At 51.8% G+C, this 14,475-nt stretch overlaps 1 protein-coding gene across 15 annotated transcripts in view; it reads right to left on the bottom strand.

Annotated features, from left to right (window-relative positions):
• Positions 1-14,475, bottom strand: part of MX2 (MX dynamin like GTPase 2) — a 47,222-nt gene that overhangs the window by 17,915 nt on the left and 14,832 nt on the right. For 8 of the 15 annotated variants that reach the window (XM_001171751.8, XM_063803438.1, XM_054675117.2 and 5 more), the window contains 5 exons: positions 14,042-14,361; positions 13,216-13,408; positions 10,948-11,082; positions 8,548-8,702; positions 407-545 (listed from right to left, as the gene is read on the bottom strand). In XM_001171751.8, coding sequence (XP_001171751.4) covers positions 407-545; positions 8,548-8,702; positions 10,948-11,082; positions 13,216-13,408; positions 14,042-14,290 — 871 coding nt within the window. In that variant the 5' untranslated portion in view covers positions 14,291-14,361. Of the gene's footprint in view, positions 1-406; positions 546-8,547; positions 8,703-10,947; positions 11,083-13,215; positions 13,457-14,041; positions 14,362-14,475 lie in introns of all 15 variants that reach the window. The other 7 variants (XM_063803431.1, XM_063803433.1, XM_063803437.1 and 4 more) reach the window with 1 other exon arrangement.

The raw sequence follows: 14,475 nt of genomic DNA, 5'->3' as shown, positions 1-14,475 counted from the left end.
GCATATGATACGTTCCAGGATCATCCAAAGACGTGCGGCATCCCTCCCTCCCTTCCCATGCCCTGGATGCCCTAGAAGCTTGGTTCTTTTTTTTTTTTTTTTTTGAGATGGAGTCCTGCTCTGTCGCCCAGGCTGGAGTGCAGTGGCATGATCTCGGCTCACTGCAAGCTCCGCCTCCTGGGTTCACGCCATTCTCCTGCCTCAGCCTCCCGAGTAGCTGGGACTACAGGCACCAGCCATCACGCCCGACTAATTTTTTTGTATTTTTAGTGGAGACGAGGTTTCACCGGATTAGCCAGGATGGTCTCAATCTCCTGACCTCGTGATCCGCCCGTCTTGGCCTCCCAAAGTGCTGGGATTACAGGCTTGAGCCACCGCACCCGGCCACTTGGTTCTTTCCTCTTACCGATGGTCCTGTCCCCTTCCGGGTCCACCTCATGGGCCATGCTCAGCGCCTCCGTGGTGGCAATGTCCACGTTACAGGGAACCACCACCAAGTTGATCGTCTGCTGCCTCTGGATGTACCTCTTGATGAGAGCCTTGATCTGATGCCAAAGAATCGCACAAAGAAAGAGCACACGTCTCACTTCTGGTCACCCAGCAGCACGGCCAGGCAGGCAGGCATGATGGCGCAAAGGCAACATTGTCCCACAGCGTGACTCTGGGCTTTGCTGGGCCGAGCCCCATCCTGGGAACGCCTGCCCCGGCGGCCCTGCCCTGGTCTCTGATGACCTCCCACTTGTCCTTCAAAGCCCACGGCTGGCGTGTCTTCTTTCCTGAAGACCCCCTGATTCCTGCAACCAAGTACAACCCCTCCCTCCCCTCTAGATCTCGCCCGAGATGCCTTGGAGATCCTGCCTTCTATTGGAGTGACTTGTGTGTATGTTGTATCTGACTCAGAAGCCCAGAGATGCCTTTGCGGCCAGCGGTGACATCTTCTCTGTCCTGGTGTCCCCATGCAGAGTCCAGCACGGAGCCCAGGCAGCAGGTGCTCAGCGAGCAATGCCTGCTCCCCACACAGTTCCCCAGAGGCAGGGACCTCAGATGCTTCCCATGGAGAATATCTCCACGTGTTTATTTCTAATATTAGTGACTTTTTACCTGCGATTTGTTCTTGGAAGGGGTCTAGTTCAATCAAATAAGAGAAATCTAATAAAATTTATTAGAATGTGTAGGCAAAATGGAGATGTAGGCAACATATGCCTTAAAATGCCAACTTTTAATATTATTTTTCTCAACAACAATACAAACAGACAAGGAAAAAGCTGGCACCTTGGGACATAGTTCCTTATATTTTGGCACAATTTACATATAGTTGTGCTCAGACAATGCCCCATATAATTATTTTAAGTTGTGCACAGAAGACAGAAAACTGCACAGCCAAAAATGAGCCATTCTGTGTCCCATTAGCCCGAGCTGACAACACAGAAGAAATTGAGCACTGGAGTCAAATAAAATCATCAAATACAAACAGGCCCAATGAAGCCTCGGCCAGGAGAAAACTTAACTGGCTAAAGTTATAAGCAATCTTAATTTTTATGTATGTATGTATGTATGTATATATGTATGTATGTCTGTCTGTATGTATGTATGTACTTACTGAGACACGGTCTTGCTCTGCTGCCCAGGCTGGAGTGCAGTGGTACAATCACGGCTCACCCCAATCTTAAACTCCTGGACTCAAGTGTTTTTCCCACTTCAGCCTCCCGAGTAGCTGGGACTACAGGCATGCACCACCATGCCTGGTTAATTTTTTAATTTTTAATTTTTGTAGAGACAGGGTCTTGCTACCTTGCCCAGGTTGGTCTTGAACTCCTGGCCTCAAGTAATCTGCTCACCTCGGCCTCCCAAAGTGCTGGGATTACAGGCATGAGCCACAGCACCTGGCCTTAAGCAACCTTTCTGAACAAGTTTTTTTTTTTTTTTTTTTGACTTTATTTTCTGCTTTACTAATCATTGAATAATAGATGTTATACTTCTGAACAAGTTTTAACGTTGATCGTCCTATAGTTGAAAACTCTCTTCTTGCTTGTGTGCTTATTCCCTTTGCTACACCCATGGGGCTGTCCTGCTGATGTCTGCAGGCAAACAGACCACACAGTCCAGGGTTCTCCAGCTCTCCTTCCAGCACTGTTGACAATTCAGAAGGATGACTCTGCCATGGGGGCCATCCTAGGCATTGTAAGCTGTCCAGCAGACTCTGTGGCCTTTACCCACTGGATACCAGTAGCATCCAAACCACTAGCAAACCCTACCCCTTACCTGAGTTATGACAAGCAAAAAGATGTCCCGACATTGCCAGTGTCCCCTGGGGGTACAAAAGCTTTGGGCTGGGAATCACCGTATTTAATGCACACTCACTCATGTGCATTCATGTAGGATATCAGAGAGTGAAAATGCTCCCCAGAACAGTTTGCCTGGACAGGGGGTGACCATAAAGAGCACGTTATGTGCATGCAGCAAACATTAGCAGTGCCCACCAGGTGTGGGGCCCATCCTGGGGTTCAGAGACTCGGCATTGAGCATACGCCCCCAGAGCCTTACAGCCCAGGAGGGAAGACAGGCAATAAACACAATGGAGACATATCAGGGAGGGCAAGTGGAATCGAAAGGGCCAGGCACAGGGAACAGTGTGTCAGGCAAGGCAGCCCAGGTAGGGCAGCCCTGCAGCAGAAACCCGCGAGGAATGAAGGATGCCCTCTGCGGAGAGCCATGCGGGCAGAGCACTGGGCAGTGGGAAGCGTGCGTGCACACGCAAGAGTCCAGGCAAAAGTGGGCCGGAGGGACCAAGGGCCGCAGAACCCGGATGTGGTAGGGTGGAGCGAGGGGCCAAGGCGCAGTGACAGGAAATGTGGTCCATGAAGTAGGGGGATTGGATCACATGGGACCTTGGAATTTTACACTGATTGACATGGGAGCAGCTGGGGAACTTTAAGGATGATAGCATCTGACTTGTGCCTTAAAACACAAGAGCTGTGTGGGAAACATTCTTGGGATGGGTGCTGCCGGGAAGGGCAGAGGCAGAGAAACCCAGCAGGAGGCCAGCAGAGGCGGTAACCCAGGTTCACGACAGCAGCAGCTTAGGTGAGGGTGCTGGTGGAAGTGGGAGGAGACGTGGGCCTGGGTGTGTTATTTGAAGCAGAGCCAGCAGGCTTTGTAGGTGGACTGGATGTGTCGTGTGAGAGGAGGAGAAAAGGGAGGGCTGACCCCAGTGGTCATGGCCTGAGCCACTGGGAGGGTGGAGGTGCCACTGTCTGAGATGGGGATGTCCATGGGGCCAGCAGATACTGGGGGGAAGATCGGGTGTTGCTTGGACCCACTGAGTTTGTGTACTGATTAGATGCTCAAAGGGCACTGGTGAATCAGCAGCTGGAGATAGGAGCCTGGATTTCAGGGGACAGAGCTGGGCTTGAAATAATGATTTAGGAATCGCTGAAGTGGTATTTACAGTCATGAGACTGGACTGTAGTCCAGGGACATAGCAGGGAGAGTTTTCAATGGGAAGAATGGATCTCTAGGGCATTGCAACATTTGGAGGTCAGCGAAGTGAGGAAGAATTCACTTAAGGAGAGACCAACAGGAGGGAGAGAAAGAACCAGGGTCAATGTGCCCAGATGCCAGCGAAGAAAACTTTCAAGAAGGAGAAAGTGATCAACTGCATTTGAAAACTAACACATTTGGTGGGTGAACACTGCCAAGCACTTGTTGCTGGGAAAGTGGAGCCATACAATGAGGCCGTGAATACAGAAAGACCTTTCACAGGGACAGTCTGGGGAGACAAATCAGCCAAGAATAGAGCCCACCCCCTTCCTTATGAGCATTAATCGGCTTTCACATGGAGGAGAGGCATGAATCTTTCAAATGAAAGACACATGTGTTCTTGCTGGAGGAGCTAAGATTCCCATGACTTCTCAGGAAGATGGGGAGGGGAGGAACACAGGGTACACATGACCAGCAGTCTGACCTTGGCAGTGCCTCTGGAAATCAAAGACAATGAAGAATCTGAGAAGAGACACAAAAATACGAAGGGAAAGCGTGGTGGGACTCCAGAAAGGCACACGATTATGTGTAGGAAGCTTTGACTCTATGACTAAGCTTGTCCAACCTGCCTTATTTTGTTGTTGTTGTTGTTCTGTTTTGTTTTAGGTTTTTAGCAGCCTGAAGCCATGGTTTTTGGTTTCTGTCTTTAGTAGTAAGTGGAAAAGTGGGATGAGGAAGGGGCTTTACTGGCCCAACCAGAAACAGAAACTAAGAACCTGTGACTGTATTCTCTCCTTCGGACACTCCTGGACATCCTGGGGAGTTCAGGCTCCTGAGCCAAGCAAGGGCTGAAGTTCCAGGAACGTGGAGGAGGATGTTCCTTCACAAGCCCAGGAACGTGGAGGACAATGTCAAAGAATCGAGGAATTCCCAGCAATGGCTTCCTGGTGCTCAGACAGGCCACCTGGAGGCCTCAGCCAGGTTGGGTAGGGCAGGGCCCTGGGGCTCCAGGGAGCCTGTGGGACCTGGAGGCCCCGATCTGCAGGAGAGAGGTCTAGGACAGACTACAGGGGGCCAAGGAGGGTGGGAAGGTGATGGAGAAGGAGATGTTTGGGGATGGATTCCCAGACTGGTCTTGATCTGAATTCTCCCTCTGCCATAACAGTTCTTACTCCCTACTCCTTCACACTCCCAGCCTCTCACAGCCACAATGACCGTTTTCATTGCTCCTCTAAACTCCTGTGACCCTGTTCTCTCATGCAGTTTGCTCTAAGAAAACATAAATTTTTTTCTCTCTTGAAGGCAGCACTTATCCCTGAGAAGGCTCAGATGTGGAGAGAGTGTGCACGGGCAAACCTCCTTTTATTGTGCTTCGCTTTATTGTGCTTTGCAGATTTTTTTTTTTTTTTTTTGAGATGGAGTATTACTCTGTCACCCAGGCTGTAGTGCAGTGGCGCGATCTCAGCTCACTGCAAGCTCTGCCTCCCGGGTTCGAGTGATTCTCCTGCCTCAGCCTCCTGGGATTACAGGCACAAACTCCTGACCTCAGGTGATCTACCCGCCTTGGCCTCTCAAAGTGCTGGGATTACAGGTGTGAGCCACTGTGCCCAGCCCTTATCTTTATTTTTATTTCTTTTTTTTTTTTTTAACAAATCAAAGGTTTGTGGCAGCTCTGAGTTGACCAAGCCTATTGGTGCCACTTTTCGCAACAGCATATATTCACTTTCTGCCTCTGTGTCTGGTAATTTTTGTGCTATTTCCAACTTTTTCATTATTATTCTATCTGTTATGGTGATGTGTGATTATCAATTTTGGATGTTTTTATTATAATTGTTTTGGGGTGCTATGGAGCAGGCCCATATAAGATAGATAACTTAATAAATGTTGCCTGTGTTATGACGGCTCCCCAGCCTCTCTCCCTCTTTCTATTCCCTGAGGCACCACAATATTAAAATTAGGCCAATTAATAGCTCTATAGTGGCCTCTAAATAGAGTGGCTGCATTAGTCTGTTCTCACACTGCTCATAAAGACATACTAGAGACAGCAAAATTTGTACAGAAAAAGAGGTCTAACGGACTCACAGTTCCACATGGCTGGGGAGGCCTCAGAAGCATGATGGAAGGGAGGAGCAAAGCCACGTCTTACATAGCAGCAGTCAAGAGAGCGTGTGCAGGGGAACTGCCCTTCATAAAACCATTAGATCTCATGAGACATATTCACTAGTAAGAGAACAGCACGGGAAAGACCTGCCCACATGATTCAATTACCTCCCACCAGGTCCCTCCCATGACACGTGGGGATTATGGGAGCTACAATTCAAGATGAGATTTGGGTGGGGACACAGCCAAGCCATCAGTGGCCTTCCTTCAACTAAAAGGAAAAGTTGCATGTTTCTTACTTTAAATTAAAAGCTAGAAATGATTGAGTTTAGTGAGAAAGGCATGTAAAGGCCAAAAGCTAAGCTTCTTGTGCCAACCCGTTAGCTAAGTGTTGAATACAAAGGAAAAATTCTTGAAAGAAATTAGAAGTGCTACTCCAGTAAACACATGGATGATAAGACAGTGAGACAGGGAAGGAGACACACACTCACACTCACACTCACAGAAGGCCACTTGCAGGTTTATATACTCCATGTTAACAGGGATGGGGCATAAAATAACATTTATTCTTCCTGTTCTATCTTGACAATTTCAATAACAAAATCCCTTTGTAATGATTTAAGCAAGAATTAAAGAAACGAAAGAAACTTAAGGTAGGGCATTTTATTCCTAATTAGTTTTTTTAATTTTTTTTTTTTTTTTTTTTTTTTTGAGACAGAATCTCACTCTGTGGCCCAGGCTGGAGTCCAGTGGCACAATCTTGGCTCACTGCAACCTCTTCCTCCCAGGTTCAAGCCTCAGCCTCCCAAGTAGCTGGGACCTAATTAATTTTTATAAAACACTTGTTCACTTGGCAGTGTTTTCATATACTGCCACCCTTTCAGATAGAATTCTTTTTGGTCACCAGGTCAAGGCTTGGTAACTGAGCACACTGTACAACGTGCATCATAACTCACTGTTAGGGATTAACCAGTCCCATAGCGCACGTGGCTGTAATTATGAGCTGATAATTAGAAGTAAAAGAATGTAGAGAAACAAAGCCCTTTAGAAATCTGAAACATAAATGAAAAGCTTAGAGAGACCGCACACATTTTTCCCCCAATATTTACAACGGAAAAATTTTGCCATCTCAACCAACTTGCTTTTGATGAAATTGTTTGAGATCAAACTGTCTCAGACCAAATCATGTGTATCCTCCGTAGAGGAGAGGATGGAGGGGCAGGAGGAAGCTGCGTGTTCTGATCCCACCTGTATTAGTCCGTTCTCACACAGCTATAAAGAACACTACCTGAGACTGGGTAATTATAAAGGAAAGAGGTTTAACTGACTCGCAGTTCCACGGGCTTAACAGGAAGCATGGCTAGGAGGCCTCAGGAAACTTACAATCATGGGGGAGGGCCAAGGGGGAGCAGGCACCTTCTTCACAAGGCGGCAGGAGGGAATGTGTGCGAGAACAAGAAAGTGCCACACTTTAAAGCCACCAGCTCTCATAAGAACTCCCTCAATCACAAGAACGGCATGGGGGAAAATGCCCCCATGATCCTATCACCTCCCACCTGGTCCCTCCCTTGACATGTGTGGATTACAATTTGAGATGAGATTTGGGTGGGGACACAGAGCCAAACCATATCACCACCCAAGGATCTTTTGCAGTCTCTAGGAAATCCCATAACTTGATGGATGAATCAGCCACCCTCCTAGGAGGGCTAAGAAATATGGAATTCATCACTTAACTCAGCAAGTGATACGAGCTAATTTCCCCGCTCTTAGAGAGACAGAGAATGGCGATTTGGATGTTGAAGAAGATCACTAACCAAGATTTTGCCCCAAACAGCAGAGCTAGTGAAGACCCCACCCAGGAGGCTCTTAGGGCTGCCACCCCTTAATTTGGTTGTGGTTGGGTTGTCAACACTGCCACTGTCTCCCACAAAACGAGCCAGGAAAGTGGCCTCAGTTCTAGCAAAGGAGGGCCTCATCTCCCCAGCCTTCCCCTGCCCTGGCATCGACTCTGTCTCCTTCATTTCCACATGAGCTGGCTTGCCAAAGCATGACAGGGCTGGTCCGGGGACTGGCCTAACCCAAACAAGGTGTGCACAAGTTTTCCTGGACCACATTTGATTCAGGCACCTGAGCGAGGACTATGTTTTCAGGCAACCTCAGGTTTATTTATTTATTTATTTTTGAGACAGAGTCTCTCTCTGTCACTCAGGCTGGAGTGCAGTGGCACAACCATGGCTCACTGCAGCCTTGACCTCCTGGGCTCAGGTGGTCCTAGCACCTCAGCCTCCCAAGTAGCTGGAACCCCAGGCGTGTACCACCGCACCCGGCTAATTTTGTTTATATTTTGCAGAGACAGGGTCTCACTATGTTACCCATGCTGGTCTAGAACTTCTGGCCTCAAGTGATCCTCCTGCCTTGGCCTCCCAAAGCGTTGGGATTACAGGCATGCGCCACCGTGCCTGGCCTCATGTTTAGATGGGTAGGTTGTTGGCAGAGAAGCCACAGCCCTGCTGTTGGCTGATGTGTGTCCTTATTGCCCGGTCGCCCTCCCTCACCCCTGTGCCTCTCCTGCCCAGATCAGGACCACAGTCCGTGTTCTGACTTATGTAACATTCATTTTTTAAAATATTGCCAAAATGGACAGATTTCATGTAAAAATCCAAATTTCTGCCCACTTTTGACTATCAGCACAACTGATCACACCGGGTTCACAGTCCTGAATGACTGGGCAGGGCGTACACTGTCCCAAATACCTGCCAGTCCCCTGGAGTCCAACTCTCTTTTTTCTGTGACTTGTCAAGCCCAAGTCAGAACCTGGGCATGAGGCCCCCACCTGGGCGGGTCTTACCTGAGACTCCATCCTCATCCCTCAGTGTAAAGGCTCCAGGAGGTACACCAGGACCCTGGGGACCTCTGACCCTTCCCCCACTTCAGCAGAGCCCAATCCCAAATTCCAGAAGGGCTCACCTGCAGTCCGATGTCTCGGGGCTGGTTGTCCACAGCCACCCTGGTGATGCCGGGAAGGTCAATGATGGTCAGGTCTGGAACGTCAGGGGAGGTGATCTCCAGGCTGATGAGCTCATGGCTGATGCCCCGGCCATTCCCGGCCATGACGTTCTGGGCTATGGAGGCCAGGAGGGGAGAAACCCAGAGCCCTCATTAATGATCCCTGTGAGGAAGCAGTTCCTGAAGGTAATGACTGCTTCTTTCCAGGGTATGAGAGCTTCAGTAGGTCCCTGGTGTTTAGAAAACATTTCAGAGAAGCCTGCAGAGGGATCTCAGAAGCCACCAAGATGGCTGTTTAATATGTAGGTGCACAGACCTACACTTTCCAAAAGACGAGAAGAAAAGATTCTGGTATGTTAGCTATGGGACTGCGGATGGGTTCTGTTCTCTTTCTTCCTGCTTTTTAGCATTTTCCAGTGAGTGCTGTGGTGGTTTTAAAATATGTCCACAAATCCTTCAACATTCCTCCCTCCAAGAGCGCCCAGTCTATTGGCTGGACATAGGGGCTTGTTTCTAATGAATACATGCAGTGGAGGTGATGGTGTGTGACTAGTTCCTAAATGCATCATGGCTTCCTCCTTGATTCCTTTTGCATGACTAGCCCTAGGGGAAGCTGGCTGCCATGTCACAGGGACACTAAGTAGCTATGGAGAAGTCCATAAGGTAAGGAAGTATGGCCTCCTGCCAACTGCTTTAGTGAAGATTGCCAGATGGTTTTCCAAAGTCGTTGCACCAACTTATATTCCCACCAGCAGTGGAGGGGGTTCCAAGATGCTATTCTAAAGATGTCTTGTCTTGGGTTTGCTCGCTATTCATTCTTTTTTTTTTTGAGACAGAGTCTCGCTCTGTCGCCCAGGCTGGAGTGCAGTGGCACGATCTCGGCTCACTGAAAGCTCTGCCTTTCAGGTTCATGCCATTCTCCTGCCTCAGCCTCCTAAGTAGCTGGGACTACAGGTGCCCGCCACTGCACCCGGCTAATTTTTTGTATTTTTAGTAGAGATGGGGTTTCACCATATTAGCCAGGATGGTCTTGATCTCCTGACCTCGTGATCTGCCTGCCTCGGCCTCCCAAAGTGCTGGGATTACAGGCTTGAGCCACCGCGCCTGGCCCTCACTATTCATTCTTACCCAAAACTTTGACCAAGCCTGCACATATGGTGCGCTGTTGGTCTGCTAGAGACAGCTGTCCTGGCCCTGCCCCACAGAGCTCACAGCTGGCGAGACTCCAGACAGATGTCAACGAACATTGCAAGATGTCCTGGGAGCACCACAGTAGCTGTGGTGGGCACAGCCGGGGTGCAGACCTTTTGCAATTTAAAGTTAGGAAACTTGCTAATTGAGGGTATCCAGCAGCTTCTGTTTTAGAGGGGTGAACACTGAAATTGGGGTGAAGACCTCTCTATTTGGGAAGGGATTCCTCCAGAAAGCCATTTGATCCAGGCAGACAGAGGTTCTGTGGGAAAGGGCTGAGCCCACAGGGTCGTCTAAAGGGCCCCCGCTCAGACACTGAGTTTGCTATCCAGTAATGCAAAAGGCCTTCCTTGGACTTAGTTCCTCCCTGCAGGGAGTCTTAGTACATTCAGGATTGTTTTTCCATCTATCCTGGCTGAGTCCAGGACAGGCTGTGCAGGCAGGATAGGGGAGAAGCCTTTAGGGAGGTTGAGAGGCTCCAGTGCCTGGGGCAGGCAGGGCTGTGCACTCCAAGGGACGTAACCACCAGGGCCCCTCAGGGGAGAAGGGTGTGGACTCCAGGAGCAACTGAGCCTTTTCTGATCAGCCATGGCCAAGAACAAGCATTGGGAAACTTGTTCCACAGCTGGGTGAGCGGGGTCTGCATTTGGAGGGGGTGCTGGGAGGAAAGGTGGCCACAGGGTGGCTGGCCAGGGTTAGAGCTGAACTTCAGGAAGACAAGCCATGGTTGTGACAGCTGGGGTGGGACCAGGGGTCCTGCAGCAGCATTTCCAAAGGGGGCGCAGGTGACCTGAGATCCAAAGATCGAGTAGGGATTGGGCAGGTGAAGGGGAGAAACCTGGAAGGAAGAGAGGGCCAGTACCCTGTGGAGTAGAAAAAGCCTGGGGTGGGGGGGAGGGGGAGAGGACAGGCAAGGCCAGCCACGTGGGCTGCAGGCTGCTAAGGGAAGCCACCAGAGGGTCCTCAGCATGGGATGGCTCGATGAGAGGGGACCTGGACAAGGACCTGGAGGGATGGTGGAGGTGACAGCAATGGGTTCAGCCCCATGCGGGAGCACATGGGGCTAGGAGCTGAGTGGTCACTGTGGGGGTGATTTGAGGAAGAGGAGAAGGAGCCGAGGAAGTGAGAGGAGCGGCTGCCAGATCTGAACTCAGAATGACGTGGGCCCACCTTTGTGTATCTCTTTCTCCACCTGGCCAGGGTCCTGCAGCTCTAGCTCGGTGTTCCGGTAGCTGATCCTTCCGGCCCATGCCTCACAGGGCTGCTTTTTCAGTTTCAGCACCAGCGGACACCTGGTTACGATTCCTGAGCGAGAGGTTCCCCAAACATCCTCAGTTTCCTTTTAAAGAAGTGGCACTGGGCCCTTCGCTCCCAGAACCTGCCCTGCTGTCCCCAAAGGCCTCGTCTGCACTTTCTGGCTCTCCCTGGGGCCTGGTAGTAGGTGAGGGGGTCTGGATTGAGCAGATGCAAAGGGGCACAGGGCCCTGGGAGGTGCTGCTGTCCTTGGGAAGTGTTCGCTGCCGGAGTAAGCACCCTGAGCTCCGATGGACATGAGCAAGTGGGGTTAGCCACAGTCCTCACCACAGCCACAGCCCCCACCACACTGCCCTGGAAGTGATGGAGGCAGATGCTGGGGCTCCGGTACATGTCCAGGCTCCCCGTCTTCCTGCGGCTGGAGTCAGTATGTCGGGTGTCTGCCCCAGGCCCTGTAATTGTCCCGGTGGGCAGCCCTGGTTAGTGTGGGGGGTGGGGGATGGCAGGAATGTGGAGCAGTGAGACCCATCCAGGGGCCATGGAACCCCTCTCAAGGAGTGGGAAGAAGGTGGTGAAAGCCTGGAGGAGAAGCCAGACATCCCGAAGGAGGAGCAAGGGGAATCCTGATAGTGCCCTTTGAGGCAGGATCCTCCGATGCTACTGAACCCAGGAAAGGTGGGAGCGGTGCTGAGTTCCTTGGGGTGGGGGCCCTCACGCTCCTGCCGTGAAGCCCTATGAACCCGCGACCTTTGTCCCGTGCCCTATAGGGAGGTATTGTCCCGTCTTCCAACTATGGGACTCACCCAGGGTCCTGTGCCTGCCCTCTGGCATTCAGACTCTCCACCCCGTAGTCTCACTGCCCCAAATGCTGAACCCAGAGCACGGAGAAGGACTGGCCATCCCACACCCTTACTCTCTCCTGCCTTGTGCCCAGGCTGATGGCCATCTTACGGGACACGCTGGGTAAAGGACCAGGCTGCAGGTGGCAGCAGGGAGGCCAGGGGAGGGGCACTCTCCCAGGCTCACCGTGGCTTTGCGGTTGCTGCAGGGGGCTGTGCAGGGTCCGGACAGCCCTCCAGCAGCCCCACCTTGCTCTGGGCAACCTTGGAGAAACCATCAGATGCCTCCCGGCCACCCCAGCATTCTGGTTGGGTTGAGAAGTAAGCAGCAGTGGCAGGAGAGGGGAGCCAGGGAGGAGAAGGAGCTGGGCGCTCTCTGCTGCCGCTGCACCTGCCAGGGCCCCTGCATGCTGCTCCTTCTAGGGTTCTGGAAGCTGCTCCCCTTCCTGTCCCACCCCCTTCTTGCTGGCTTCCCTATGCCCTGCTTACCTAAAAACTCCTTTCTAAACGCTCTCCAGTACCCACTCTGAGGGTACCGCCTTTATCATTTTCCTTTATAATTATTTTATTAAATTATAAATGTACAACAGCTTCTTCACTCTAAACAGACTTTTAAAAGTTTTTGTTCAAGGAAAAGGTGTCTCATATCATGATCCTAAATAAGAGGTTTTCAAAACATTGAGACAATTCTTTAAGAAGGCTTCGCCTGTCACCTAAAACTTATCAACTTATCAAAGAAATGCTTCTACATTCTTACAAAGACCACTAGGAAGAGGTGGCAAGGTCCCTGCACCTGACTGACACACGGGCAGTGAAAGCTATTTAAACATGTATAGGGAATCCAGCCCCCTGCCACCAGGCCTGAGAAGCTGCCCTCCTAGGGCCCTCCCAGCGGCCTGTCTCTCCCAGCAGCCTGTCTCTCCCAGTTTCCTGTCTCTCCCAGTGATCTGTCTCTCCCAGCGGCCTGTCTCCCAACGGCCTGTCCCTCCCAGCAGCCTGTCTCTCCCAATGGTCTGTCTCCCAGTGGCCTCTCTCCCAGTGGTCTGTCTCTCCCAGCAGTCTATCTCTCCCAGCAGCCTGTCTCTCCCAATGGTCTGTCTCTCCCAGTGACCTGTCTCTCCCAGCAACGTGTCTCTCCCAGCAGCCTGTCTCCCAGAGGCCTGTCTCCCAGCGGCCTGTCTCTCCCAGTGGCCTGTCTCTCTCAGCGGCCTCCCTCCCAGCGTCCTGTCTTTCCCAGCTCTCTCACCCAGCAGCCTGTCTCTAAAACCTCTTGGTGCCTGGGGAAGCTTTGTGGCTTACAGGTGGCGCTGCTTGCTGTGGAGGGAAGGTGGTCCGTTGAACTTACCGCTGCCTCTGGGAAGCGCGACTCCTGACAGTGCCTCCAGCACAGAGCTCTTGCCCGAGCTCTGGTCCCCGATGACGGCGATGGCTGGCAGGGCCAGGTCCTGCTCCACACCCAGAGCCCGCAGGGAGTCGATGAGGTCGATGCAGGGGCGCACCTTCAGCTCGTACTGGCTGTACAGGTTGTTCTCGGGCCCCTGGAGAAGGCAGAACAGATGCCACTGCCTTGACCCCTGATAGGGTCCCTGGTGTCATGGAGATGTGTGGCAGAGTTTGTGCGGCTATGATGTTAGGTTGGGTTGCAGACAGGAGTTGAGAAGGTGGATGGAGGGGTGCTGCTGCTTTCAGGGGCCCTTCTGTTCTGTTCCTATTGAGGCCTCACAGGGGCAGATGCTGGGAGGATTTGGCTGCAGGTGGGCAGGGTGTGCCTCCCGGGGAGGGGCTGGGAGCACTGAGCCAGGAAGAAGTTCCAAGAGGCAGAGACTCCAGCCAGAGGGAGGAGAGGCTCTGGGTCGGGGGGCTGCAGAGCTGGGGAGGGTGGCAAGTGGGTGGGCTGGCAATGTGATGGCTGCAGGGGAGGCTGAAAGAAAAGCTCCAGGAAGGGGACCCCCGCACACAGAAGCCCCAGACCCACGTCGCAGCAGCCCGTTGCTGCAGGAGAGTCTGTGTACATTCCTGGTACTTGTTGGGCGTGACCAGGAGAGCTGGAGACATCAGCTGTGCCGGAGGAGCAGACTGGCTGGTTCTATTATTGTGGTGGGCTTACATGACAGCCCTCTGCACCGGCAGCCAGAATGCACCCTTTCTGAACATCCCTGCACCGGGCTTACCTTTGCCCTTGGTTGGCTCCTGTTTCCTGGTGGTGGCTGATTGTTCAAAGTGAGAAAGTTGAAGTCCTTGGCGAGGAAAGCAGCGTCCTTCTCTGCCCCCTGCCAGTTTGGAGGAAACATCATTTGTGGTGGCACTGTGCCGAATGGCGGTGGCTGTTGCTGGAAGGAATTCATTTCTTTTTTCAGGTATTTTCGAGAAGAAAATTGACTTCTCCTCCGGTAGGGCCAAGGCTTGTGGGCCTTAGACATGTGCTGTCTCCCTGTCAGAGCTGGGGGATGCTTTCTCTGCTACTTGGCACCTCCAATCTTTCTGACAAGCTCTGCAAAGACACAAGAGGGAGAGCGGCCCACAGGTCACCAGAAGTCCTCCCTGAGGTGGCACTTTTGCCAACCCCTCCTCACCCCACCCTACAACCTACCCCCTACACACAGAT

Source organism: Pan troglodytes, chromosome 22 (genome assembly GCF_028858775.2).
Source record: "Pan troglodytes isolate AG18354 chromosome 22, NHGRI_mPanTro3-v2.0_pri, whole genome shotgun sequence".
Taxonomy (NCBI): Eukaryota; Metazoa; Chordata; class Mammalia; order Primates; family Hominidae; genus Pan; species Pan troglodytes.
This window is presented reverse-complemented; position numbering and strand designations above follow the sequence as displayed.